This window comes from Paroedura picta, chromosome 3 (genome assembly GCF_049243985.1).
Source record: "Paroedura picta isolate Pp20150507F chromosome 3, Ppicta_v3.0, whole genome shotgun sequence".
Lineage (NCBI taxonomy): Eukaryota > Metazoa > Chordata > Lepidosauria > Squamata > Gekkonidae > Paroedura > Paroedura picta.
In genome coordinates, this window is record NC_135371.1 from 165,788,726 (window position 1) to 165,815,546 (window position 26,821).

At 49.1% G+C, this 26,821-nt stretch overlaps 1 protein-coding gene across 1 annotated transcript in view; it reads left to right on the forward strand.

Annotated features, from left to right (window-relative positions):
* NCKAP1L (NCK associated protein 1 like) overlaps positions 1 to 26,821 on the forward strand; it is a 92,953-nt gene that overhangs the window by 50,268 nt on the left and 15,864 nt on the right. Inside the window, exons 21-27 of the mRNA XM_077329262.1 lie at positions 1,027 to 1,245; positions 2,121 to 2,251; positions 3,232 to 3,329; positions 5,066 to 5,159; positions 6,018 to 6,100; positions 7,247 to 7,327; positions 23,702 to 23,795. Coding sequence (XP_077185377.1) covers positions 1,027 to 1,245; positions 2,121 to 2,251; positions 3,232 to 3,329; positions 5,066 to 5,159; positions 6,018 to 6,100; positions 7,247 to 7,327; positions 23,702 to 23,795 — 800 coding nt within the window. The remainder of the gene's footprint in view (positions 1 to 1,026; positions 1,246 to 2,120; positions 2,252 to 3,231; positions 3,330 to 5,065; positions 5,160 to 6,017; positions 6,101 to 7,246; positions 7,328 to 23,701; positions 23,796 to 26,821) is intronic.

Below are 26,821 nucleotides of genomic sequence, written 5' to 3' on the forward strand. Positions count from 1 at the left end.
CTAAGGAGGTGGTGAGCTCCCCCTCACTGGCAGTCTTCAAGCAAAGGTTGGATACGCACTTTTCTTGGATGCTTTAGGATGCTTAGGGCTGATCCTGCGTTGAGCAGGGGGTTGGACTAGATGGCCTGTATGGCCCCTTCCAACTCTAGGATTCTATGATTCTATGATTCTGGCCTTCACCCTTTCCCAAAAGACAGGAAATTCCAGCATAGTGTTATTGTTATTGTTAAATTTATTACCCGCCACCACTCCCAAGTAGGCTCGTGGCGGGTTACAGATGTCCCGTTAAAACCGCCCATTAAAACCCTATTAAAATGGACAAAATACAAATACGGTAGACCGACAACCCAACACCATGGCAGATAACCCCCCTCTACCCCCAACCCCTACGCCCACCTCTAGAGGGAGGAGGCAGGAGAGACGAAGTAATTGAGTTGCAGCTTAACACCTGGCTCCCTCTTTCAAATGAAAGGCTGCAAAGTGGCCAGGGAGGTATTGCATTTGGCTCCATGTCCTGCAGCAGCCGTTGCGGTATTTGGCTCTGGCTACTGCAGCAGCATTTGATGGTTGCGCCCACCACTGGCGCCCACTGGGTCAGAAAGGTTAGAGACCTTTGATCAAATCCAGCTTTTTCCAACCTTTTGACCGTGGAGGAGCCCCTGAGATCTTTTTCAGGCTTCGAGGAATCCCTGAACCTGGCTGGAAGTGATGTCAGCTGGCCACGCCTCCCTGCCACACCCAAGGGGACAAAGAAAGGAGGTGATATGAGGCAGGAGCAGGCGTCCAGGCTCCGCCCCCCTTTCCAAGATGCTCTAACTACAGACTTTCTCTGTGTGCTCATGGGTGTTTGGCTCAACCCTCTAAGTGATGTAGCATAATACTGTTGGGAAACTGGATTTTTCCTTGAGAGGACAGCATGCCGATAGGTGGTGGTTGAATTGGGAAATGGACAGGAGCTTCAGTTTGGCTGTGTCCTTTTCTTTTTGGGTTGGAGCCTCTTCAACACCTGCTTCCTTTCTCCTGCAGGGCCCTGCTGCGTCTGGCGCAGGCCAGCCCAGGCTCCATAGAGGTAGCACGCCCCTCTGAAGTCCTGGCAGGTGTACAAGCATATGCGACATTCCTGGTCTCCTTGATGCATCGGGTGGGGCTGGACACCGGGCGTCTGCTCCGTAACGTGCTTTTGCAGCAAACTCAGCCTCTGGATGCCGCTGGTGAACAAACCCTCACCACGCTGTATACAAATTGGTATGTGGGGGTGGCTGGGAGGGTTTAGAGCTGGTTGTTGGGACTTTCAAACTACACTTGATCCTAGATCCCTCCAGAAATATAGAACTGCAGAATAATGGAATGTTTGAAAGCATGGTTGTTGGTTACCTTTATGGATGGGGCACAGATCTAGACTTGTGCTCTGAAGTTTAAAAGAGAGATGGTTTACCGGGAAAGATTATTTGCAATATACATCATATCCATCTGCTTCAGTACAAATGCTTAAAAGATAGTTATAAAGAAAATACATTGCAAGGCCGAGGCAGACTACATAACTACACATCTGCCCATGGAGAGCGCAGAGAGTATAAATGGCTACTCCTTGCCTGAGCAAAGGACACACACTCATCTACTCTTCCTGAAGATAGAGGAGCCCACCTGAAACAAAGGAGTCAGTGTTGGCAGGGGCTCATGGGTATTTAGTCCATGGACATCTGGAGAGCCATGGTTTGGCCACTTGAGTGCTAAGGCCTAAACGTTCCCTTGTAAGAAAGAAAGCAAGCCAAAGTCCTCAAATGACAGGATTCTGCACCCCCTCTAATGTGGCCCTGCAGTGGGGACCCCGTGTAGTGTAGTAGTTAGTGTCTGGGAGGGAGGGCCATGATTCGAATCCCCTCTCGTGCCATGGATGGGTGACCTCAGGTCAGTCTCACTCGCTCAGCCTAACCTACCTTGCAGGGTTGTTGTGAGAATAAAATGGAAGAGAGGAAAATACTGTAAGCCACTTTGGGTCCCCATTGGGGAGAAAGGTGGAATACCAATGACTTAGATAGACTTTTTAAAATGTGGACAAGAAGAGTCTGGGAGTGTTCAGGCCAGCATATATTTTCTCCTTTTCTGCCCTCTTCCCCCAGGTACTTGGAGTCACTCCTACGCCAAGCAAGCATGGGCAGCATTGTCTTTTCACCCGGCATGCGTGCTTTTGTCAACTTGCCCAAAGAAGGAGAGCCGACTTTCAGTGCTGAGGAGTATTCGGACGTCTCTGGTAGGTGCCGGTTTTGCCCCGGCGGGCTCTCAAACTTGGGATCTCACCAGTCATCAAGCTGGGGAGTAGATCTGTTCCCCCAAGAAGGGGGCTGAAATGAATTCTTTCCCAGGGCTGAATCCGCGCAGGCCGAAATGAACTCTTATTCAGGCTGTAGCAGGCGATAAAAGTCCAGCAAGGCAGTGAGTAGAGGGGCAGGGGGAAGGCAGATGGTAGCTGAGGCTTGGGAAGCCAAGTTGAGGGGAGGGGAGGCAGGTAGTCTCACCTGGCTGGCTATGACACATCCTTAAAAATATTTAAATATTTAATATTTCCTGGTGCCTCCCATGCGTTTTTGAGAAAGTGGGCCGGGTCATGTGGCGCTTTTGGCCACGGGGTTTTCTGACTAGCCATTGGAGGTTTGATGGGGTAGGCAGTTTCCAAAGCGTTGCTATGGCAGCTGCTGCCACTGGACGCACAAGGATTATGTGACTGAAGGAAAGCAACGGCAGCCATTTTGTGTCTGGCTCCGCCTGCTGCAGGAGCCAAGGTGTGGCAGCCATTTTATGGCTGGCTCCGCCTCCTGCGGGAGCCAGTCTGTGGCAGCCATTTTGTGACTGCGCTCACCACCCCGTGTCAGAATTCCAAAGATATCTGCAGGCCTAAAAAGTTTGGGGAAGCCCTGCTTTAAAAATAAATTAGATATGGGCCTTGGTCAATCAGAAGTCTGAGGGTTTTTTTTCAGTCGATTGGAGCAGAGAATCTGAGTTCTTCTGCTGGAGGCAGAGAAATGAGGCCCTGATCAAAGGACCCCTTATGCCTTCCTGCTCAGTCAGTCATCCATGTTTTCTGCTTCCCTAAGCAAAGGGAAGAACTAGCGCTTGACCCCTGCTAGGAAAAATGATTGATCGAGGCATGGTTCATGCAGCGGCTCCCAACATGGCGGGACCTGACAGTACTGTAAAGAAGGCCGGCTGATGGCTTCTTTTCCCCCCATGCAGAGATGCGAGCCTTGGCTGAGCTCCTCGGGCCCTACGGGATGAAGTTCTTCAGCGATAACCTCATGTGGCATATCACCTCACAAATGGTGGAACTGAAGGTAAAATTGAAAGGGTGCAGAGGAGAGCGACGAAGATGATCTGGGGCCAAGGGACCAAGCCCTGTGAAGATAGGTTGAGGGGAATGTTCAGCCTGGAGAAAAGGAGGTTGAGAGGGGACATGATAGCCCTCTTTAAGTATGTGAAAGGTTGTCGCTTGGAGGAGGGCAGGATGCTGTTCTCGTTGGCTGCAGAGGAAAGGACACTCAGTAATGGGTTTAAACTACAAGTACAACGATATAGGCTAGATATCAGGAAAAACTTTTCACAGTCAGAGTAGTTCAGCAGTGGAATAGGCTGCCTAAGGAGGTGGTGAGCTCCCCCTCACTGGAAGTCTTCAAGCAAAGGTTGGATACACACTTTTCTTGGATGCTTTAGGATGTTTTGGGCTGATCCTGCGTTGAGCAGGGGGTTGGACTAGATGGCCTGTATGGCCCCTTCCTAGGATTCTATGATTCTATGATTCTAAGGTAAAAAGAGTTGCTGTCTGGTTGGTCATCCCAGGAGGTTAGGCTTTAGGAGCTTTGTTCGATAGATGGGTAAGAGCTATGATCTACGCTGATGTATATGGATTACGGTGCCCTGACCCAAATAGCCCAGGGAAGCCTGATCCTGTCACATCTCATAAGCTAAGCAGGGTTGACTCTGGTCAGTATTTGGATGGGAGACCTCAAAGGTTTGGGTGGCAGTGCCTCCAAGGAACACTAGGGGTCATGTTGTGGAGGCAAGAAATGGCAAGCCATCTCCAAATGTCCTTGGCCTGCCTGACAGGCAATCCGCAGATCTCTTGGCTACACTACACATTCCATATGATAAATAATAAGTATAGATTACAGTAAGTAGGATCCTAGAATCATAGTCCAACCCCCTGCACTGTGCAGGACACTCACAACCCTATCGCTCCTCCACTGTAACCTGCCACCCTCTTGAGCCTTCACAGAATCAGCCTCTCCGTAGCCTCTGTTTAAAAATCTCCAAAGATGGAGAACCCACCACCTCCCGAGGAATCCTGTTCCACTGAGAAACCACTCTGACTGTCAGGAACATCTTCCTATTTGCATAATTTCTGTGCCACTGAATGCAGCCTTTTGTCCATGGCGGAACCGTGGAAATATTTTTCGGGCTTTGAGGTAGCAGGCGATGTCACTTCCTGTGACAGAGCACTTCCTGCCATGCCCCCTGAAAGTGCTATCACTGGAAGTGACATCACCCCACCCCCCCAGTGCACACACAGAGAAACTCTGGTGAACCCAAAGCTCTGTAAAAAAACAAAAACAACACGCCTCTAAAATCTTTGGTCACCTGGGGAGTGGGTGGGTCAGCCTGCCCAAATAAGGGAATAAATTGTAAAAGATTTTTTTTTAATATTCCTTTCCTAGGAGCCAGAAACGACAGGCACAGGATGGGAATACTGACCAGGGATGGGTATTTTTTAAAATTTATTTTTAAATGGAGCCAAACAGGAGGGGCTCCCTATGGCTGATTAGATTAGGAAAACAACATGGTGGCTTATACCCCCACTCCCTGCAGGCTGTCATCCTGTCCCAAATCAGGGCCCAGCCCATTTGAAGAATTGAGTTTCGATCAACACAGACCTCCCACGACGTGTCTGGAAAGATCCTTACCGCTTGCCGTAGCTTGACCAATTGTTGCTGGGGTTGACCGTCTTGTCGGGACCCCATTGCTACGCTACATTTTCAAAATTCCCATGTATTATAACGACACTTCCCTCTTCCAGAAACTGGTGGCTGAGAATATGGATGTTCTAGTGCAGATCCGCTCTAACTTCTACCAGGCGGAGCAGATGGCAGCACTTCTGCCCCGTCTCACAGGTGAGTACAGTCATCCTGCAGAGCCCTGTTACGTCGAGGTCTCTGCTGCAGACTACCACCAAGCAGCCGTTGGCAGGAATGAATTTAGGGGTGAGTGGCTTCCCACCACATCTGAAGCAACCACTGGAGAATGCAAACTTTTGTGGATGGAGAGCGACAAAGAGCTACGAAGCTGTTGCAGATACACAAGAAAGGATCTTGTGTTCATTAAACAGCTGGAAGGGGACGTGCTATAGGAGTCCCAGAAGAAGTCTGCACACATAGGATAATGCACTTTCAATGTGCTTTTGCAGCTGGATTTTCCAGTGCAGAACCGGATAATCTACTTCTGAAGTGCATTGAAAGTACATTATCCAATGTGTGTGGAATGGGCCCCCCCAGATGTTACTCTCCCCGCAGAATGGAACGGTTCAGAAAGATGCTTTGGTAAAGCGATAGGGACTGTATCCTGTACTCCTGTTACCTGTCTGTTGAGTGTGCTCCTGCTGGGTAATTTCTGCCTCGCTTGGCAAGTCATACTTGAAGGCTTAAGTTTTCTTTCAGCTCCATTTCAGAGTCCTGGTTGTTTTCAGATTTCTGCACACCCAATCTTATTGCACTGTTTACTTGGCTGTCCCATCCTGTTTAAAAGTGTTCAACTCACCCTGTCTAATCTGCCTTGGAGTCTCAGGGGGAAAGGTGGAAAGTAACACCGATAAAATTAAAATACATCCGCATTCAATATTGTGAGTTGATAATCTCGTGAAAGAATGATGTTCGGGTTTTTCTTGTCCTCACTGGAAATGACTGCAGATTCTATAGAATAAAGATAGTGGTTGCTTAAAAGTGCCAAACTCATCCATTCTTTTTTCTCCCTAGCCACAGAAAATGTGTTGAAGAGGATGACCATCATTGGGGAGATTCTCTGGTTCCGGTCTTTGGCCCAGGAGGGCCTCCAAGATGTGAGTGATTGCACATTTTGCACATACCTGCACAGTCACACTTATGCAGAGATCAGATTCCGGGTGGGCATACACACAGCTATGCTTCCCAAACACATTCTACACAATCACCCCGCTTCTGGGGTTTTGACTGTGGAGGAAGGCCAAAACACATCTGGTTTCATGTGGTTCATAGAACATATTCATCCACCAGGAATGTATGTAAATTGTAGTCTGATTTGGGCATGGAAAAACAAGAATTCATTTCATTAGGAGCTGGAACATAAACATAACTAACACCCAATTATATATTTAGTAAGGAGAAGGATGTCAAAACATTTCCCCAAACTGTACACAACCTGATTTCAAAAGGACAATCGTCTCCCCGGTGTTTCTTCTACCTAACAATTAGGTGCTGAAGCTGTTGATGCAGAATGGCATCCAAAATATAGAAGTTCAAAGACGGGCTTCCAGAGAAAGCCTGTTTCGATAGTCATCTTCAGTTTGCTGCCAATTTTCTTTGCCACTTTTCTTCTTCAAGCAAAGCATTTCAAGCACTGATGTCAACTAGAAATATAATAACGACACCTATAACAACATAGGCACAAAGCTGTGAACAACTAGCACGATACCGACAAAATATATTTATCTTAATGAAATGAATTTTGATTTTGCTTAAAACAGTGTGGGATTTTGCTATTGCTTCTGACCTATCTGCACTGTGTTACTTCCCTTGTTAGATTTGGACATGGGGCCTGGGGATGACAGGGGCCTCAGTGGGGTACAGTGACACAGAGTCCACCCCCTAAAGCGGGGGTAGTCAAACTGCGGCCCTCCAGATGTTCATGGACTACAATTCCCAAGAGCCCCCTGCTAGCATTCGCTGGCAGGGGGCTCTTGGGAATTGTAGTCCATGGACATCTGGAGGGCCGCAGTTTGTCTACCCCTGCCCTAAAGTATCCATTTTCTCCAGAGGAACTGATCTTCCTAGTATGGAGATCCCCAGGTCCCACCTGGAGACCATAATCTCTAGCAAAAGACTACTTGGGAATCAATGTGTGAGTTCAATGGCAAAAAAACAAGATTTAAATGGAATAAGATGGAGACCATGCAATGAGCAGCATTAAAGCAAAAGATCAAGCTCTTTTTTTTCCCTGACTTCCATAGGTCTTCACCAATCACTGCCCTTTCCTGATGGGCCCCATTGAATGCCTGAAGGAATTTGTTACCCCTGATACAAATATAAAGGTAAACTTCAATGAATCTTTACTCTTATGAAAAATGCCGGGAAAACGGTTTAGAACTTGACTCGTTGTCTTCTCGGATTTCTGAGTTCTGTTGATTCTTCTGCAGCAGCTGAGAAATGGGTTTTCAAAACCCGACCTTACCCGGTTAAGGTTCATGTGGGATGGAATTGTTTTATTATAATGAGGTATTGATTGTACAATACGTTTCACTGTGACATTTTGGAACTTATCTTGCATTAATGGGAAAAAGCATCGGAAGAATTCTGTGTCCAGCATGTATGTGTGTTTTGATTTTCAGTGAATGTTCCCCGGGGATGGCCAGAATAAATTTCAGATGATTCTCTTATTCATTCCTTCAGTACTAGATCAGTTTCTCACTTTAATTCAAAGCCCTAGGTATAGTGAGCCAGCTTGGTGTAGTGGTTAGGAGTGCTGACTTCTAATCTGGCAATCCGAGTTTGATTCCCTGCTCCTTCTCCACATGCACCCAGTTGGGTGACCTTGGGCTTGCCACACCACTGAGAAAGCTGTTCTGACTGAGCAGTAATATCAGGGCTCTCTCAGCCTCACCCACCACACAGGGTGTCTGTTGTGGAGAGAGGAAAGGGAAGGCGATTGTAAGCCGCTTTGAGACTCCTTTGGGTAGATAAAAGTGGCATATAAGAACCAACTCTTCTTCAGTAATATCAGGGCTCTCTCAGCCTCACCTCCCTCACAGGGTGTCTGCTGTAGGGAGAGGAAAGGGAAGGTGATTGGAAGCCCCTTTGAGAGTCCTTTGGGTAGAGAAAAGCGGCATATAAGAGCCAACTCTTCTTCTTCTTCAGTAATATCAGGGCTCTCTCAGCCTCACCTCCCTCACAGGGTGTCTGTTGTGGGGAGAGGAAAGGGAAGGCGAATGTAAGCTGCTTTGAGACTCCTTCGGGTAGATAAAAGTGGCATATAAGAACCAACTCTTCTTCTTCAGTGATATCAGCGCTCTCTCAGCCTCACCCCTCACAGGGTGTCTGTTGTGGGGAGAGGAAAGGGAAGGCAACTGTAAGCCACTTTGAGACTCCTTCAGGTAGATAAAAGCTGCATCTAAGGACCAAGTCTTCTTCTCTATTTGTGTATATACATTTGTGAATATACAATTGGGTAAAAATGTGCAATACATCATGGACCTTGTAGTTATCTTTTGTTATGTTTATGAAATTAAGACTACAAGCCCCATGATGTATTATGCTTCTTAACACAAAATGGTATTATGGTATATATTCTTGGGTGTGTCTTTATACATGTAAAAGCACTTGCTGTTTCCTGCATTCCTTACGGCCACATTAACAAAATGACTGTGATTATATTTCACTAGCGATCGTACTGCTTCACGAATTTCCTCGTCTCAAAGCTGAGCAAGCAATTGTTCTAGGCATATTTTCAATTTTCATGGGGTCTGCCATTTAGACCTACATAAGCACTTTCCCCTTTTTAATTTGCTTTAGTTCACATTTGATTTTCTGGGGTTTGATGCGGTTAGAGCGGCTGGGTCAGCATGAAAGCATTGCAGCCTTGAAGGGGAATGCAGCTGGTTCCTCGCAAAGAGTTAAAAATCGCAAGAGCGCAGATGCTGCGAGAATACATAATGCTTACTGTGGCAATTTTGACTGCAGGTGGAAACGTCCTAGTCCAGGTGGCATGTATGGGAAGATGAATTGGATAGCACGATGGGAATTTTTTATTGCGTGGTCGCCAGGGTCCCTTTTTTTCCTCAATTTTAACAGCGCCTCCTATCTCACTGCATAGCATTCCCGAAACACATTTCTGATGTGGTGAAGAGGCTTGTGGATTGCCTGGCAAGATTCCACAAGGAGAAATCTAGATGCAAGCAAATAATCTACAGCAGCGGTTCTCAACCGCCATAACACTGTGACCCCTACAGCAGGGGCGACGGCAGCATGCACGCACATGTGTGCGGGTGCACATGTGCATGCACCGCTGCCACCACTCCTGCTCGCTATGGCGCTTGCTGTGGCGCTGGCCTCCTCCAAGGCTTCCATGAGCTCCGAGGCAGTATGGAGGAGGCCAGCACTATGCGGCCACCAGTGACCCCCGGGAAAGGGCCGAATGACACTTTGAGGGGTCGCGACTCCCACAATGAGGACCACTGATCTGGAGGGTCATTTTATTTGTGGGTAGAGGAGGGAGTTAAAAAACGGGGTTTGTGGGAAGGGGAGAATAAAAATGAGAGGAAATGGGTATCAGCAGGGAAAGGGCCTACAGCTCAGTGGTAGAACATCTGCTTGGCATGCAGAAGACTCCAGGCGTACTCTCTGGAATCTCAGCTTAAAAGGATTAGGTCTTAAGACATGTGAAATGCTTCTACCTTGACACCCCAGAGAGTTGCAGCCAGTCTGAGCAGACTGTGCTGATTCTTATGGATCAAATGTCTGATGTAACATAAGGCCAATGTGTGTGTGTGTGAAAGAAAGGGGATCTCCCTTCCCCCGTGAGTCCTTGCAAGAAGGGGATTGTTGTTACACGCTGTTTATGCATCAAGAAGTCCATAATAAATGAATGGGGAAACTGGATATGTGCAAACAAACTAGGTCACCTAAATAAAGACTTGTGGGTTAAGATGCACAGAAATGGGGATGGGGGGTGGGATTTGAAACCTGGACTTGCCAGCTGAAATATCGGGGAGGGGGTGTGGGTGGAATTAACCAGCTCCCTGCTTGACAGGCAGACCAGACATCCTACTTTTCTGTCCAGCACAGGCGCCGTTGTGACTCAGGCAAGTCCATATTGGGCAGCCTGACTTAGAATCATAGAGTTGGAAGGGACCTCCTGAGTCATCTAGTCCTACCCCTGCACTGTGCAGGACACTCACAACCCTATCGCTCATCCACTGTCACCTGCCACCCCCTTGAACCTTTATAGCCTCAGCCTCTCTGTCAGATGGCTATCCAGCCTCTGTTTAAAAATCTCCAAAGATGGAGAACCCAACCCCTCCTGAGGAAGCCTGTTCCACTGAGAAACCGCTCTAACTGTCAGGAACTTATTCTGGATGTTTAGACGGAATTTAGAATCATAGAGTTGGAAGGGACCTCCTGGGTCATCTAGTCCAACCCCCTGCACTATACAGGACACTCACAATCCTATCGCTCATCCACTGTAACCTGTCACCCCCTTGAACCTATGTTCTTTTGCAACCGTATGTTCTTTTGCAAGAACTCTCTCACAAACTGCAATGCCCTCTGAGCCCTGTGTTTTTCTGCAACCTGGGACGTCCATTTCCCTCGATGACAAAAGAAAGGGGGGGGGGAGAATGGATTTTTCTTTTTGACAACAGTGCAGCATTGCAGCACTCCTAATTAAAATGTAATCATGTTAATCTTGAATGAATGGATATGGGGCAGCGCTGCTTCTGATCCCAATTCTATGGTGTGGCGCTGGGCGATTGAAGCTGAGGGGGGAGTCTTTCTCAGAAGGCCTATACAAGGAGTCCCTTGGTGTGTCTCGTACCCTTGTTGCAGTGAATCCTCTTCCTGCAAAACAACACTCTCCTGCCTAGCCTGTAGTTGAGACCATGGTGCCTATGATTGGATTGGCTTCCCCCCGTCCTCCTTTCCAGTTTGGTGTAGTGGTGAGGAGTGCGGACTTCTAATCTGGCATGCCAGGTTTGATTCTCTGCTCCCCCACATGCAGCCAGCTGGGTGACCTTGGGCTCCCCACAGCACTGAGAAAGCTGTTCTGACCAAGCAGGAATATCAGGGCTCTCTCAGCCTCACCCACCTCACAGGGTGTCTGTTGTGGGGAGAGGAAAAGGAAGGCAACTTTAAGCCGCTTTGAGACTCCTTCGGGTAGAGAAAAGCGGAATAGAAGAACCAACTCTTCTTCTTCTGGGCTCTCTCAGCATCACCCACCTCATATGTGGTATGTTGTGGGGGGACTCCTTTGGGTAGAGAAAATTGGCATATAAGAACCAACTCTTCTTCTTCTTCTTCTTCTTCTTCTTCTTCTTCTTCTTCTTCTTCTTCTTCTTCTTCTTCTTCTTCTTCTTCTTCTTCTTCTTCTTCTTCTTCTTCTTCTTCTTCTTCTTCATCCCACTTTCTCTCCAGTTCCCTTCCATCTTGTGCTCTCTCCCCGCAGTTGGATGATCACCAGCAGCTCTGATTTAATTATTTATTAAATTTATATACCGCCCCTCACTAGGACATCTCGGGGCTGCTGGGAGGGAGGGGAGGTGGGCTATTTGCTTTTGACGGTGGTTTTAATCATTTTATTTTGTTTATTTGTTACTTTAGACTTCTGTGCCGCTACTCCTGGGGTCACCGGCTCGTGGCAGCTCACAGCATTTAAAAGAGACAGTAAAAGCAGTCCTGTTAGAACGAGCCATAAATAACCTGGCAGCATCCAGCGTGCAGAATTAAAATACCGTATCAGTCGCAATGAGTTCTGGTTGAGGGAGAGGATGTGGGGTCAAGGTTTCAAGGAGGGACCCTAGATGCCAATTGTCGCTATCCAGGCCTCAGGGCTGGTTTATCCACCTAGCACCTGTGGGCTACAGGCCCCGTGCCTCCAGGGGCCCCACAAGATGCCTTCCCCCCATGGATCAGGACGATAGTCTCCCTCCCCTCCCCCCTTTTTTCAGTTTAAGGGCACTCAAATTGCCTTTGAAAGCTCTTTCCACTTTTGGGGGCCCTTCCGCCCCCAGTCTATCTGCTCCTGCTGCAAATCCTTAAACCGGCTCTGGTGCTCCGGCCACCGCAGATCCTTAAACTGCTCATTTGGCCTCAGCCAAACATCTGGCAGAAGAGCTCCATCCTGCCGGCCCTGCGGAACTGAGCCAGTTCGGACAGGGCCCTTCCAGGAGCTCATTCCACCAGGTAGGAGCCAGGACGGATTGATGTTTGGTTGATTGTTTCTATGTTATGTTGTAATCTCCCCCCCCCACAACCCATCTAGGGGAGGGGCAATATGGAAACCTAATAATAAACAATAAGAATTAAAACAGGAGTTGAGTGCATCTGCCTCTTTACATGACCGTTTCTTGGCCCCTCTTAGCTGAGGCTTCATGCTGCATGCTGTGCCATCGTTCCAGTTATGTACACGCTGTGCAGATCGCACGCCGTTGCAGTGAACGGCAGAGCAGGGGCTCGCATCTTTGCTGAGACGGCCGGAGTGCATTTGAGTCGTCCCCCCGCATCGTGGCCAACCCGCGACTCTGCCCCATTGCAGTTCCTCCCACATCGGGGTGGATTCGGGGTGCCTTTGCTCTCCTCTCCGATGGCCCCGATCATCCTTTGATGCACCGTGACTTAACCAGCTCTGCTGTGGTTGATGTTGTCGTGGCAATGCCGCTGCGTCCTTGAGAATTTCTGGAGCATTTTGAGTGCTAGGCAATACACCGCCACAGACCCTGCGAAGAGGAGAGTGTCATGGGAAAACAAGAGCTTATTGAGGGTCAAGAGTTCTGTGGTTTAGCCGGAAAGAGCCGTCTGAGAAAAGGCAGGGAGCTGAGGACAGCAGTCGCTCTTCTCCTCCTTGATTTGTTGGGGTCTGCTCTGTTTCCAGCTGCTGCAGAGTGTCAGCATCGGCAAGGCATTTGGCAAAGCTGTGAGCTGCACTCCCTCCCACCTTGGGCCCTGTTTGATCAGACCAGAGGTCCATCTAGTCCAGCAGCTTGGCTCTCAAAGGTGGCCAAACAGTTCTTCTAGAGGGCCAACAACATGGCAGAGAAGCCCAGGCCTTCCTAAGAACATCAGAAGAGCCCTGCTGCATCATACCAGGGTATGCTGGATCATACCCTGCTGGATCATACCATCTCGTCCAGCAGCTTGGCTCCCACAGTGGCCAACCAGTTCCTCTGGAGGGCCAACAACAGGGCAGTGAGGCTGAGGCCTTCCTAAGAACAGCAGGAGAGCCCTGCTGGATCAGGCTAGTGGTCCATCGAGTCCAGCATCCTAGCTCACACAGTGGCCAGCCTGTTCCTCTGGAGGGCCAGCCACAGGTCACAGAGGCCTTCTCCTGATGTTGCTTCCTGCCTTGGGGATTCTGAGGCTCCGTACCTCTGAATGTGGAGGTTCCCCCAAGTTGCCACGGCTCGTAGCCACTGAAAGACTTATCCCTGAATCTGCCTAATTGCCTTTGGAAGCTGTTTACTCCTGCAGCCATTGCTACATCTTGTGGCAGCCAATTCAGCATTTTGATGGCTCTCTGTGTAAAGTGGTCTTTCCTTCTGTCTGTCCTGAACCTACTGCCCATCAGTTTCCTTGGAAGCCCTCAGGTTCTAGTATTTTGGGAGAACTCTTACTCTTTGTGAATTTTCTCCACCCCATGCATAATGTTATAGAGATAATAATAGAGATCAGGAACAGTTCCAGGCATTTGGGGGAGGGCGGGCTTGGGCTCCCAGGCCCTTCCTCTACCTACCACCAGGCACTGATGCCCTCTTTCTCCCCCATCTGCTTGCGCCCCCTTCCCTCGTGCGCTCACAAGTTCAGATGGTCTTTATACCCCGCTTTTGACTACCCGAAGGAGTCTCAAAGTGGCTTACCGTTGTTTTCCCTTCTTCTCTCCACAACAGATACCCTGTGAGGCAGGTGGGGCTGAGAGCCCTGACAGAGTTGCTCTGTGACAACAGCACTATCAGGACTGTGACTAGACCAAGGCCACCCAGCTGGCTGCATGTGGGGGAGCAGGGAATCAAACCCGGCTTGCCAGATTAGAAGCCAGCACTCTTAACCACTACACCACACTGGATCTCGGAGGCAGTTAGCCATCGCCTGCCTGGACTTCCTTCATGGTCTCCCATCCAAGTCCTAGCCAGGGTGGACCAAGCTTAGCTTCTGAGATCAGATGAGATCGGGCTAGCCTGGGCCATCCAACCAACGGCATTTATTACCTACCGATCAACAAAAACATTTCTATATCTTTAAGCTCAGTCTGCCCTTACATTGTGTGCTTGTGATATTCTTGCCCACCTGCTTCTATTTTGCTACTTCAGCAGAAGGGCAGGAATCACTAAGGCCTGGAGCCAGACTCTCACTTTGGATTGTTTACGTCGTCTCCTACCTCATTGTCAATTTCCTGCATTCTGCAGGGGGTTGGACTAGATGACCCTGGAGGTCCCTTCCGACTCTGTGATTCTGTGGTTCTACCTGTATGCCTCTTTGAACTCTTTCTGGGCCTGGCCACTAGGGGCAGCCATTCCCCGGAGTTCTGGCTCCGGAGCTAGTTTTTCATCCCTGAGCTTACCTTGACAAGCCTGGCAGGCGAGGGATGCGCGGGAAGAATATCAATGACGAGGCTGATTAATTCCAGGGCCGTTTGGGTACTTCTCTGTTTAAACCCACTTCCTCCTCCCTGCTGCCTCAGAGTTAATTACAATTATTATTAGCGGTAAGGTCCTGCGGATAAATAGGGCAACCCTGATCTGCATCCTCAGCAGCTTTGCAGGGGGGAAACGGAGCCAGAGATAGTGAGCGTCTCTCCTGAACAGAATGATAATTGGGGTGTGGATCAGACTCCGGTCTGGAGACAACCAGCAAGACAGACCTGCAGGAAAACAGGACTGCAGGCAAAATGTGACTGCACAGGGCCCTGTTAGAGCCGGTGACCAGACGGTCGTGTTCTCGACACTTCCTGAGCTAAGTCTTGTCCGAAGAAAATAGTACGGAGCATACATTTTGCTACTGTGCAAACCCCCCCCCCACTTGTGCATAACCGTCCCCTTTTTAGATATGCCTTCGAGCATTGGTTTCTTCTTCCCTTTGCCCTGTACCATTCATGTAAAAGCTTCCACCTAGCTTAAAGGTAAAGGTCTCACCTGTGCAAACACCGGGTCATGTCTGACCCTTGGGGTGACGCCCTCCAGCGTTTTCATGGCAGACTCAATACGGGGTGGTTTGCCAGTGCCTTCCCCAGTCATTACCGTTTACCCCCCAGCAAGCTGGGTACTCATTTTACTGACCTTGGAAGGATGGAAGGCTGAGTCAACCTTGAGCCGGCTGCTGGGATCCAACTCCCAGCCTCATGGTCAGAGCTTCAGACAGCATGTCAGCTGCCTTACCTCTCTGCACCACAAGAGGCTCATAACAACTGGATTAGAATTCAGATTTTGAAATCTACCTCAAATCTCAGTGAGAAAGACAGACTATTAAGTAAGATAATATATAATAACGAACTCCCAGCCTCATGGGCAGAGCTTTCAGACTATATGTCTGCTGCCTTACCACTCTGCGCCACAAGAGGCTCATTCTGCCTAGCTTAGCTTAGCCTTTCTCAGTTTTTTTATACCTGAGAAACCCCTGAAACATTCTCCAGGCTTCGAGAAACCCCAGAATTGGTGTGATCCTGCAGAATATGGTTGGGAAGCAGAGCTGTGGACACGCCTCTCCCCTTCCCATCCCCTCCAGGACCATCATTGGCCATTTTGGGAAGGATGGGGGTGGGTGGGTCAGCATGATCATATATGGTCATATCACCCGTTATGTGTTTAACACATTAAAATTTATTTAAAATTAACTCTCACTCATTCAGGGCCATCAAGAACCCCAGGGTTTCACGAAACCCTGGCTGAGAAAGCCTGGCCGAGCTCTATAGCTGCAGGGGGCTCTGCTGCCATAGAAATATGCCATGTACCACCTTGGAATCTCCCAATTAAAGTAGGAAAACAAACCGGGATGACAGTGTAAAGAAGCAGAAGCAAGCAGTCACTGGGAAGAAAAAGTCCTGGCCCTGTGTTAGAAGAAGAAGAAGAGTTGGTTCTTATATGCCGCTTTTCTCTACCCGAAGGAGACTCAAAGCAGCTTACATTCACCTTCCCTTTCCTCTCCCCACAACAGACACCCTGTGAGGGAGGTAAGGCCGAGAGAGCCCTGATATTACTGAAGAAGAAGAAGAATTGGTTCTTCTATGCCACTTTTCTCTTCCTGAAGGAGTCTCAAAGTGGCTTCCATTCGCCTTCCCTTTCCTCTCCCCACAACAGACACCCTGTGAGGTGGGTGAGGCTGAGAGAGCCCTGATATCACTGCCCGGTCAGAACAGCTTTATCAGCGCCTTGGCAAGCCCAAGGTCATCCAGCTGGCTGCATGTGGGGGAGCGCAGAATCGAACCCGGCATGCCAGATTATAAATCCGCACGCCTAACCACTACACCAAGCTGGCGACTTGGTGATTATTTTTAGAGCAGAAGGCTTTGTACCGGATTAAGAAGAGACCAAAAGATTGGTTCGCTTCCTATACAAGCATTTAGTTATAAACAAAAGGGCGATAACTTCTGAGGGAGGCACAGTAAGAATAACTGCGGAAGGACATCGCTTTCGACAGGGGCTTTACATCTAGAAGCTTGTCGTTGGCTCATCTGCAGTTCATTCGCCCGTTGCCTGTAGTTTATCACAGCAACTTTTCTGCCACATGGCAAAGCGAAGTCTTTCGTTGGCCTGCCTGCGGATTGTTACAGAAGCCGTTCCTCTGTATCGGGAGGCCCGGACTTTCCGCAATTTACGTGACAGTCAATCTCCTCGACTGCCGTGCTATCTTTATTATTCTTTCCATTAATACGTAACGACCATATCTAATGTAATTGCATTTGTTATGAAACACAGTAGTGCTTATTTGTTTGCGGCCCTTTTGAATTCCTACCTTTTAAAAAAACAAATCTGTAGCCCTTTTGGATCTGGAGAGGCAGGGTCAAATCTGCAAGCAGTTTTTTTTTTACCTGGGAAGGAATGGGTCTCTTTCCTGGCCAGATTTATTCTCCTTTGCTCGGGAGCTTCTCACGTTAGTCACTAAAGCCCTGATGAATTGCCTTCTCTCGTCCCACACCTTTGCCAATCCAGGCGGCTGTGCTCAGGACACTTTTCCGGCCCTCCTGAATGAAATGAGGCTTGTTTCCAGGTAGACCGCTTTAGGCTTGCTCCTGCAGTCTGGCTCCATATTCTCCTCCCTGAAATATCTCTGGAGGGAAAGAGAAGAAGAAGAAAGTTGGTTCTGATATGCTGCTTTTCTCTACCCGAAGGAGTCTCAAAGCATCTTACATTCACCTTCCTTTTCCCCACAACAGACACCCTGTGAGGGAGGAGAGGCTGAGAGAGCCCTGATATTACTGAAGAAGAAGAGTTGGTTTTATATGCCACTTTTCTTTACCATAAGGAATCGCAAAGCGGCTTACAATCCAGCATTCCCACCTTTCCTGGGGCCTAAGTGGGTTGGGGGTTCCAGTTACAGCCTCCAAACATTCAAAAATCTCCAAAGATGGAGAACCCACCACCTCCCGAGGAAGCCTGCTCCACTGAGAAACCGCTCTAACTGCCAGGAACTTCTTCTGGATGCTTAGATGGAATTTAGAATCATAGAATCATAGAGTTGGAAGGAACCTCTTGGGTCATCTAGTCCAACCCCCTGCACTGCAGGACACTCACAACCCTATCACTCATCCGTCACCTGCCACCCCCTTGAGCCTTCACAGAATCAGCCTATCCATCAGATGGCTACCCAGCCTCTGTTTAAAAATCTCCAAAGATGGAGAACCCACCATCTTCCGAGGAAGCCTGTTCCACTGAGAAACCGCTCTAACTGTCAGGAACTTCTTCCGGATGTTTAGACAGAATTTCTTTTGCATTCATTTAATCCCATTTGTTCTGGCCCGTCCCTCCGGGGCAAGAGAGAACAATTCTGCTCCATCCTCTACATGGCACCCTTTTAAATACTTGAAGATGATTATCAGATCCCCTCTCAGTCCTCTCCTCTCCAGGCCAAACAGACCAAGCTCCCCCAACCTTTCCTCACACGTCTTGGTCTCCAAACCCCTCACCATCTTTGTTGCCCTCCTCGGTTCACGCTCCAAAATGATGCCTTCTCTCCCCCGCCCTCTGCTTCCAAAGCCTGCATGAAACTTCAAAACACCCAAAGAAAACTCCGTGTGCAAAGATACTGAACGTTTCATCATGTGTCTTGTGTTTGTTCGGAGGCCGAATTCTAATTGAGTTTTCAAGCCTCCAGCTCCTAATGCGGGCTGATTTTCCCGCAGCCTGCCTAAATTTAGAAAGGAGTACTTGGCAACCGTTCTGCCGTTTTAACTTAAGGTGCCTGAACGTTGTGTGTGCGCTCGCTTCTCCCAACAACAGACACAGCGGCGCTGGCCTTGCCACTGCAGTGTCAACAACAGCCTGTTCATTCGCCAGACTGGCATGTTCAGGTACCCCAGGTGGGCTGATTGGCTCGGTGCAGTTACCTGGCTGTGTCGCCGGCTGGAAGGCACGAATGCCCTGGTTGCATAGCTACCTGCGGCACAGCCGAGCATCCCCGTGGCTCTGCTGCCACGGTCCGCTTTCAACCGCTTTTAAAGACGATGCCTCTCCTTCGAGTTTCTTTCAAAGCGGCATCCCTCCAGGGATGCGGGCAGAGCTGGCTCTGCAGGCTTCTTCTTCTTCTTCTTCTTCTTCTTCTTCTTCTTTTTTTACTTTTGAACAGTAAGCTGGTTCTTAATCTCCCATCCTTTTCCTCCCTCCACCCAGGATTTTCTTAAAGAAAGAGGAGCAAATAAACATCGCCCGGGGCTGTTTGTGCCTCAGAGCCTTGTATTTCTGGTGGGATGTCATGTCTTGAAAAGGTAGCCACTAGGTGGTGCTGTTGCACATGGCTAGCTAATGGTGCCCTGCTAAGCAGAGGGAGCACCCTTCTGCTGAAGTCCATGGTTGGATGGTGGACTAGATGGGCCACTGGCCTGATCCAGCAGGGCTCTTCTGATGTTCTTCTCAGGGGAAGGCCTCAGCCTCTCTGCCCTGTTCTTGGCCCTCTAGAGGAACTGGTGGGCCACTGTGTGAGACAGGATGCTGGACTGGATGGACCACTGGCCTGATCCAGCAGGGCTCTTCTTGTGTTCTTCTCAGGGGAAGGCCTCAGCCTCTCTGCTCTGTTATTGGCCCTCCAGGAGCTCTTCCCACCCCTTCTTGGCCCGTCATTGGCCAGTTTGGGAGATGGGGAGCAGGTTGTGGGTTTTCAGGGCTGTGTTTCCTGGCAAAACAAAAAAAAAGCGGCTTTATAAGGATCAGACCTTTTCCTGGCACGTCAGAGATGTGGCTATTTGGAGAGGGGGCTTTCCCCTTGCTTTCTGAAATCCTCAGAGTGATGGGGAGCAACTCAAATGCGGGGGCTTCCCCAGCCCCAGCGGGGATCTGTCATTCCTAATAACATTCTGTGTGGTTTGGTTTCCAGAAGATCTCATAGACCACTTTTGCCAGTTTCAGGTGCTCTCTAGGTGCTTTCGCAGAACCTTTTAATCCTGTTGTGGCTGGAGAAGTCAGCGTGCAAAGGAACAGCTGGGAATTAGCTGTCAAAGATATTTAGGAACAAGTGGCACTGTTTAATCGGCAAGAGAGATTAATTGGTACAGGCAGCCTGAGGAGGAGGGCAGATTCCCTGTCATTTTGCAGCCCAGAGGCTGAAGGCCTCTTCAGCAAGCCGGCAAGAGTGGACGTAAATGTTTACAACTTTTCTCCAGCTCCAGGCTGCTTCTCCGTTGGCTTATACGAGATCTGCGTGAAGCTTTCAGTTTTGTTTATCCCTTTCTTTGCACTCTGGAAGTAGATTTGATTGGTTCACACAGAGAAACCCAGCTGCAAAAGCACACTGAAAGTGCACATGTTGGATTAATGCACTTTTGATGCACTTTAGAAGTAGGTTTTCCTGATTTGCACAGGGAGATCCAGCTGCAAATGCATACTGGAAGGGCACATGGATAATGCCCTTTCAATGTATTTTACAGGCAGATTTTCCTGTTTCACACAGGGAAACCCAGCTGCAAAAGCACATTGAAAGGGCACATGTGCGATAATGCACTTTGGATCACTTTAGAAGTAGGTTTTCCTGATTTGCACAGGGAGATCCAGCTGCAAACGCACATTGGAAGGCCACACAGATAATGCCCTTTCAATGTCCTTTAGAGCAGTGGTCCCCAACCTTTTTATCACCGGGGACCACTCAACGCTGGGGACCAGTCACCGGGGACTACTCAACGCCTTTTACTGAGGCCTGGTGGTGGTGGTGGGGGGTAGTTTACTCTTCTACTCTCAACCACTATGGTAATGTTTAAACATCCCTTCAAAATAAGATACAGACACGCCACAACAATGAAGTGTGTTGTAAACGGCTGGGGGGATGAAGTAAAGGGCCGGGTGGGGGGGAGAAGGCATCCTTCGGTGCCCACCTCCAATTAGTCGAAGGACCACATGTGGTCTGCAGCCCACAGGTTCGGGATCACTACTTTAGAGGCATATTTTACTGTTTCACACAGGGAAACCCAGCTGCAAAAGCACATTGAAAGGGCACCTGTCCAAGAAGGACACATTTAAATTCCTTATTTACAAAAACATACGTGCGGTAGAAAAATAAGAGCCTCCCACCTTCCCCTACTAGCTCATGGCTCCGTTCCTTCTAGTCCAATTTTCCGTCTCATAGACGGCTGTTCCTTCAGAGCCTTATCGCAAATTCCTGATGTCCATGGTAACGTCCTTGGCGCTCAGAAGAGCAGAAACTCATTGCAGTGGCTCTAGGAGCTCTCCCCAGTCTACAGGAAAGGAGAAAAACAACTTGGATGCCAGATGCCAATGCTGGTGTTGAAGGTCAGTGGGCATCCAGCGTGCCCCACAGCCTAGTCTAATGTGTGAACTGAACACCTCGTGTGGAGACCTTATTCATGTGGCTCTTGCTCAAAGAAAAAAGCAGATTGTGCCAGGTTGGGCATGCAGGTTTCTGCACAGCTTCGGCCCTTCAGGTTGCACTGAATTCAGGTTGTACTTGTAATGGGTTTAAACTACAAGTACAACGATGTAGGCTAGATATCAGGGAAAAAAGTTTTCACAGTCAGAGTAGTTCAGCAGTGGAATAGGCTGCCTAAGGAGGTGGTGAGCGCCCCCTCACTGGCAGTCTTCAAGCAAAGGTTGGATACACACTTTTCTTGGATGCTTTAGGATGCTTTGGGCTCATCCTGCGTTGAGCAGGGGGTTGGAGTAGATGGCCTGTATGGCCCCTTCCAACTCTATGATTCTGTGATTCTGTGAGGTTGGAAGTCTGAATTTATTGTCACAGGGGTGAAAGGCCCTTCTGTTTGGATGGCAAATCAGGAGGGGCCGTGGCTCAGGGACGCATACCTGCTTGGCATGCAGAAGGTCCCAGGTTCAATCCCCGGCATCTCCAGTTTAAAGGATGAAGTAGCCGGTGGTGGGAAAGGCCAATCCCTCCTTGGAAAATTCCTGGGGATTTGGGGGTAGAAAGGAGAACTGAAAGGTTTAGGGATAAAATCAGTTATAGAAAAATCTAAACTGTTTTATCATAGGAGCTCAAATGTTTAAAAACCGTAAAAGAATGTCTGTTTGGCACACATAGAACTTCTAAGTGCGTACGTCATGATGCCAAATAAACCACAGGGTTTCAGGAAAACCTGGTGGAGAAAGCATGATTCATGGGATCCTGGGAGGGTCTCAGGAATGTGCCCTCTATGTCCTCCCCCTCCCCCCAATATACTGCCAGCTTTTAAAGGTAGAAGAGACCCAGAATTTTAACGCAAATGACAACAATAAACAATAAAGAAAAAACATTGCTTCTTGAATGTAGTCTTGGTGCTTTAACATTCTCAACAGAATTCTTGCCACAACACAGTCTGGTACAGTGATGTTTTCAGATTGCTTTCCTCGGTGAGCCAGCACACTGAACGTGTAAAATAAATATTGATACACTTCGTACCTTAACTGACCTGTTACGCGTGTGCCAAAATAAAGTTTAAAATTAAAGGCTCTTGCCAATTATCTTTACGTTATTAACATCTATTCCAACGGCTCAGATCGGTCATCTTCCAAGTAGGGCCTGCACAAACGCGCGTAAACCACAAGCTGTGGCTGGCAATCTTTCCTTCGATGCTAGCTGAATTCTGGCTTCCGGGGAAGAGCAGCAGCTGCCCATCACTCATGGTTTGGCCTGCACAATAACCTGATTTGCCGTCAAGGCAGAAGTCTTTAAAAAAAAATTATTAGCTGGCCATCCTTGTCTCTTTTTCTCCAGCCCGTTGGTGCTCTTGACTGGTGTTGCGATTGTGTTTGTTTGTCTGTCCCGCTGGGGAGCAGAGACTCAAGGGAGTCTTCTGGACTCTCAGATCCAGGGAGGCCTGGTACAGATGAAAAGCTGTCAGATGATGGGGAAGGAGGGGAAGGCAAGAGCTGTTTCTGCGCTTGCTTCTTAAGGGTTTCGCTGCGTTCAGCTTGTGCGTCCGGACTTTTGCTCAGCCTTGGCTCTGCTACACGGCTCTGCGGGGGGCCTCAAACCTGTCAGCTTGGCCAGTGAAGGTCACCCGGCTGGCTGCATGTGGGGGAGCGCAGAATCGGACCCGGTATGCCAGATCAGAAGTCCGCACTCCTAACCACTACACCAAGCTGGCTTTAGTTCCCCTGGAGAAAGATATGAGTGTTCTGGAGGGTGGGATCTGCTGCATTGCACCCCATTGAGGTCCTCCCCAGGCTCCTTCTCCAGTTCTCTAGTGTGTTCCCAACCTATATCTGGCAACTCTACTCCCCCCCCCCCACACACACACCAGTGGCCAGGGGGACCGGGCAACCCTATTTGAAAAGCCAACCTTTGGGCTGGATCTTACTGGTGGTTTCCCCCGCTGCCGGCAACTTTGTAGCTTGCTCTCCAAGGAACAGGATTTGCCTGAATGTAGCGCCAGGAAGTTTTTGGACCGGGATATGTTCAGCGCTGCGCTCATCCCTATATTTTGGGTGAATGTCGTTTCATGGTTTGCTTCCACCGTTCTGCAGATCTGGGCTGGTTGGCCCATCTTTCTGGAAGCAATGCAAAACCAAAAAGGGCACCGAAACCCAACCTGAACAGAAGCCAGGAACCCAAAAGTTGAGCTGCAAAACAATATTGAAAAATCAATACAAATATTTATGAAAGTGCACCAAAAATATATTAAAAACAAAGTATAAACGACACACATCTCACTGCGCATGACAGAACAGACCAATGTCATGTGCAGTTAAGATATGTGTGGTTTTCACTTCGCTTTTAATATATTAGCGGTGCCTCTTTCTGGAAGGAAAGTGGTACATCTTGAAAATGGGGGACAGATTATGGTAGAGGGCGAAAGATTCTAATATTTCAACCGTTACCGTAAGCAGTGGGTCACACACACTCAGCGTAATCAACCTCACAGGGTTGTTGTGAGGATATAGCAGTGGTGAGGAGAAGGATACGGACCACTTTGGGTTCACCCTGGGGAGAAAGGTAGGGTATAAATGATGCGAAGTGAATCAATTGCAGGGGAACGGCCACTAAATGAGGATTGGCAACAGCTCTGTGCCTCTGACACGGTCCAGCTCAGCCTTTTGCTACCTTTCCTTTAGGTCACCTTGAGCATCTTTGAACTGGCCACGGCCGCAGGGTCCCCCTGTGACATCGATCCGCATTTGGTGGCTGCCTTCTCCAATCTGAAAAAAGGTAAGGAAGGAAACGAACTTGTGAACTTTTTTGTGGCATGTCTCGTTTTGTCATGTTGGTATTGACCTTGAAAGCCCTGGACAGCCCCACACCAGCATATGTTAAGGACTGACATCTCCCCATAGTAACTTACCTGTTTACCTGAGAGCCAGTTTGGTGTAGTGCTTAGGAGTGCGGACTTCTAATAAGGCAGCAGACATGCTGTCTGAAGCTCTGCCCATGAGGTTGGGAGTTCGATCCCAGCAGCCGGCTCAAGGTTGACTCAGCCTTCCATCCTTCCTTCCGAGGTCGGTAAAATGAGTACCCAGCTTGCTGGGGGGTAAACGGTAATGACTGGGGAAGGCACTGGCAAACCACCCCGTATTGAGTCTGCCATGAAAACGCTAGAGGGCGTCACCCCAAGGGTCAGACATGACCCAGTGTTTGCACAGGGGATACCTTTACCTTTACTATTATCATTCTAAATGTTGCTTTTAGTGGTTCAAACGTTTAAATCTTTTTATGGTCACCTCCTCGGGGACTCTGAACGAGTGGAAAGGTGGCATAAAAATGTTGAAAATATATACGTCTGTCAGAACAGCCAGGGCTGAACGATGTCTGCACGAGGTCCCCTTAAAGGCAGCTCTTTGAGCACCGGGAGATTTCCACTTGGCAAGGAACTGCTCAGGGAAATCTTCCCAGTGCTGTGAGTCGTCTCAGCGGTAATAAATATTTAACTCTTGTCCCAGGGGAGCTGTCACGGCTTGGATGCTGTCACTGTTTTGTTTGTGTTAAAGGCCCACTCGCAGGCTTTCGCCAAGAACGTCGGCTTTCTTGATCTTGCTTGTTTGAGCTTCCTTTGGCTGGAAGAGGCACACGCCGGTTTTCTGGCAAGGCACCCGGTTACAAAGCCGTTCTTCCGCCAGGATCCTGCCTCTCACCCCTCGTTCCCTGACGCCTCATCAAACAGTTCCAGGGCGGGGAGCAGCCCGCGAGGGGAATTTCTCCCAGGGGTGTTTGCTCTTGGTTTCTCGTCTCTCTTTCCTTTGGCTTCGTCTGAAGTCCAAATAGTTCCAGTCGATGGCATCGGCTCTGTCTAGCCCTGAGCCTCTTGTGGCGCAGAGTGGTAAGGCAGCCGTCTGAAAGCTTTGCCCATGAGGCTGGGAGTTCAATCCCAGCAGCTGGCTCAAGGTTGACTCAGCCTTCCATCCTTCCGAGGTCGGTCAAATGAGTACCCAGCTTGCTGGGGGGTAAACGGCAATGACTGGGGAAGGCACTGGCAAACCACCCCGTATTGAGTCTGCCATGAAAACACTAGAGGGCGTCACCCCAAGGGTCAGACATGACTCGGTGCTTGCACAGGGGAGACCTTTACCTTTACTGTCTAGCCCTGCAACTTCCAGGTGGTGTGTGGACATCACCACTATTAAAAACTGATGTCCAAGTGCCGAAGATCAGTTCTGTTGGAGTGGGCGACTCAGCATGCCTGGACATTGGAGGGCACTACATCACTCCTCAGAAGGCCACATGGAGTGAGTGAGGGGACAAAGGGAGAAAGAGAGGAGGGCTCAGAGAGCAGCTCTCAGGTTAAGACTAAAAAAAGCATCCCAGTCACGAAGATAACCCCCGTATTCATCGTGTGCATCCTTGAATAGGATGCCTTTCTTTGTCTTCAATCAGGAGCTGCCTTCTGAGCCCTCCCCTCTTTCTCCCTTTGTCCCCTCACTCACTGCACATGGCCTTCCATGGAAACTCGGGCCTCTGCCGGTCTCTCCTGTAGAGACTATGCCCTCCTACTCCCACACACATGATGCCAGACGTGAGCTGTCTGTGATTGGGGAAGTCGTCTTCCGATTAGGCTTCTCTCTCTCCTTTTGACTGAAACCTGAATGTGAACTGAATCGACTAGAACAGGGGTAGTCAACCTGTGGTCCTCCAGATGTCCATGGACTACAATTCCCATGAGCCCTTGCCAGCAAGCTTCTGGAAGAGCTGAGGGCCCTGATGGAGCTGTCCCAGTTCCGCAGGGCCTGTAAGACGGAGCTCTTCCACCAGGTCTTTGGTTGAGGCTGGAACAATTAGACCTGGGCCCCTCCCTGAGCAAGCCAGGCCATCGGCTACCCTCTTGACGGGGTCCCCCTGAGGGTTTTGCTAGGAAGCCTGTAGGATGCAGGAGGGTATATCATTGCTGCCAACGGTGAGTTTTTATTCGTTTTACTGTTTTAAGGCAAATGCCATTTTGGGCTGTATCAACAGGGGCATCACATCAAAATCACAAGATGTCATAGTCCCATTGTATACGGCACTGGTCAGACCACACCTGGAGTACTGTGTGCAGTTCTGGAGGCCTCACTTCAAGAAGGACGTAGATAAAATTGAAAGGGTACAGAGGAGAGCGACGAAGATGATCAGGGGCCAAGGGACCAAGCCCTACGAAGATAGGTTGAGGGACTTGGGAATGTTCAGCCTGGAGAAAAGGAGGTTGAGAGGGGACATGATAGCCCTCTTTAAGTATTTGAAAGGTTGTCACTTGGAGGAGGGCAGGATGCTGTTTCTGCTGGCTGCAGAGGAGAGGACACACAGTAATGGGTTTAAACTTCAAGTACAACGATATAGGCTAGATATCAGGAAAAAGTTTTTCACAGTCAGAGTAGTTCAGCAGTGGAATAGGCTGCCTAAGGAGGTGGTGAGCTCCCCCTCACTGGCAGTCTTCAAGAAAAGGTTGGATACACACTTTTCTTGGATGCTTTAGGATGCTTAGGGCTGATCTTGCGTTGAGCAGGGGGTTGGACTAGATGGCCTGTGTGGCCCCTTCTAACTCTATGATTCTATGATTCTATGAATTATGACTGGGATTTCTGAGTTTTATTGTATTAAGGGGATATTATGGTGACCGACCACTATTTAATTATAAATAAATAACTAATAAATAAGAGGCATTGTTTCCAGCACATCCTGCCTCCCACTTGGGGGGGGGGGCTTCGAATGAGTCCCCGCAGCAGAACATGTCCAGAATGCTGATTCTTTGGACCCCCCCCCCCCCCGTC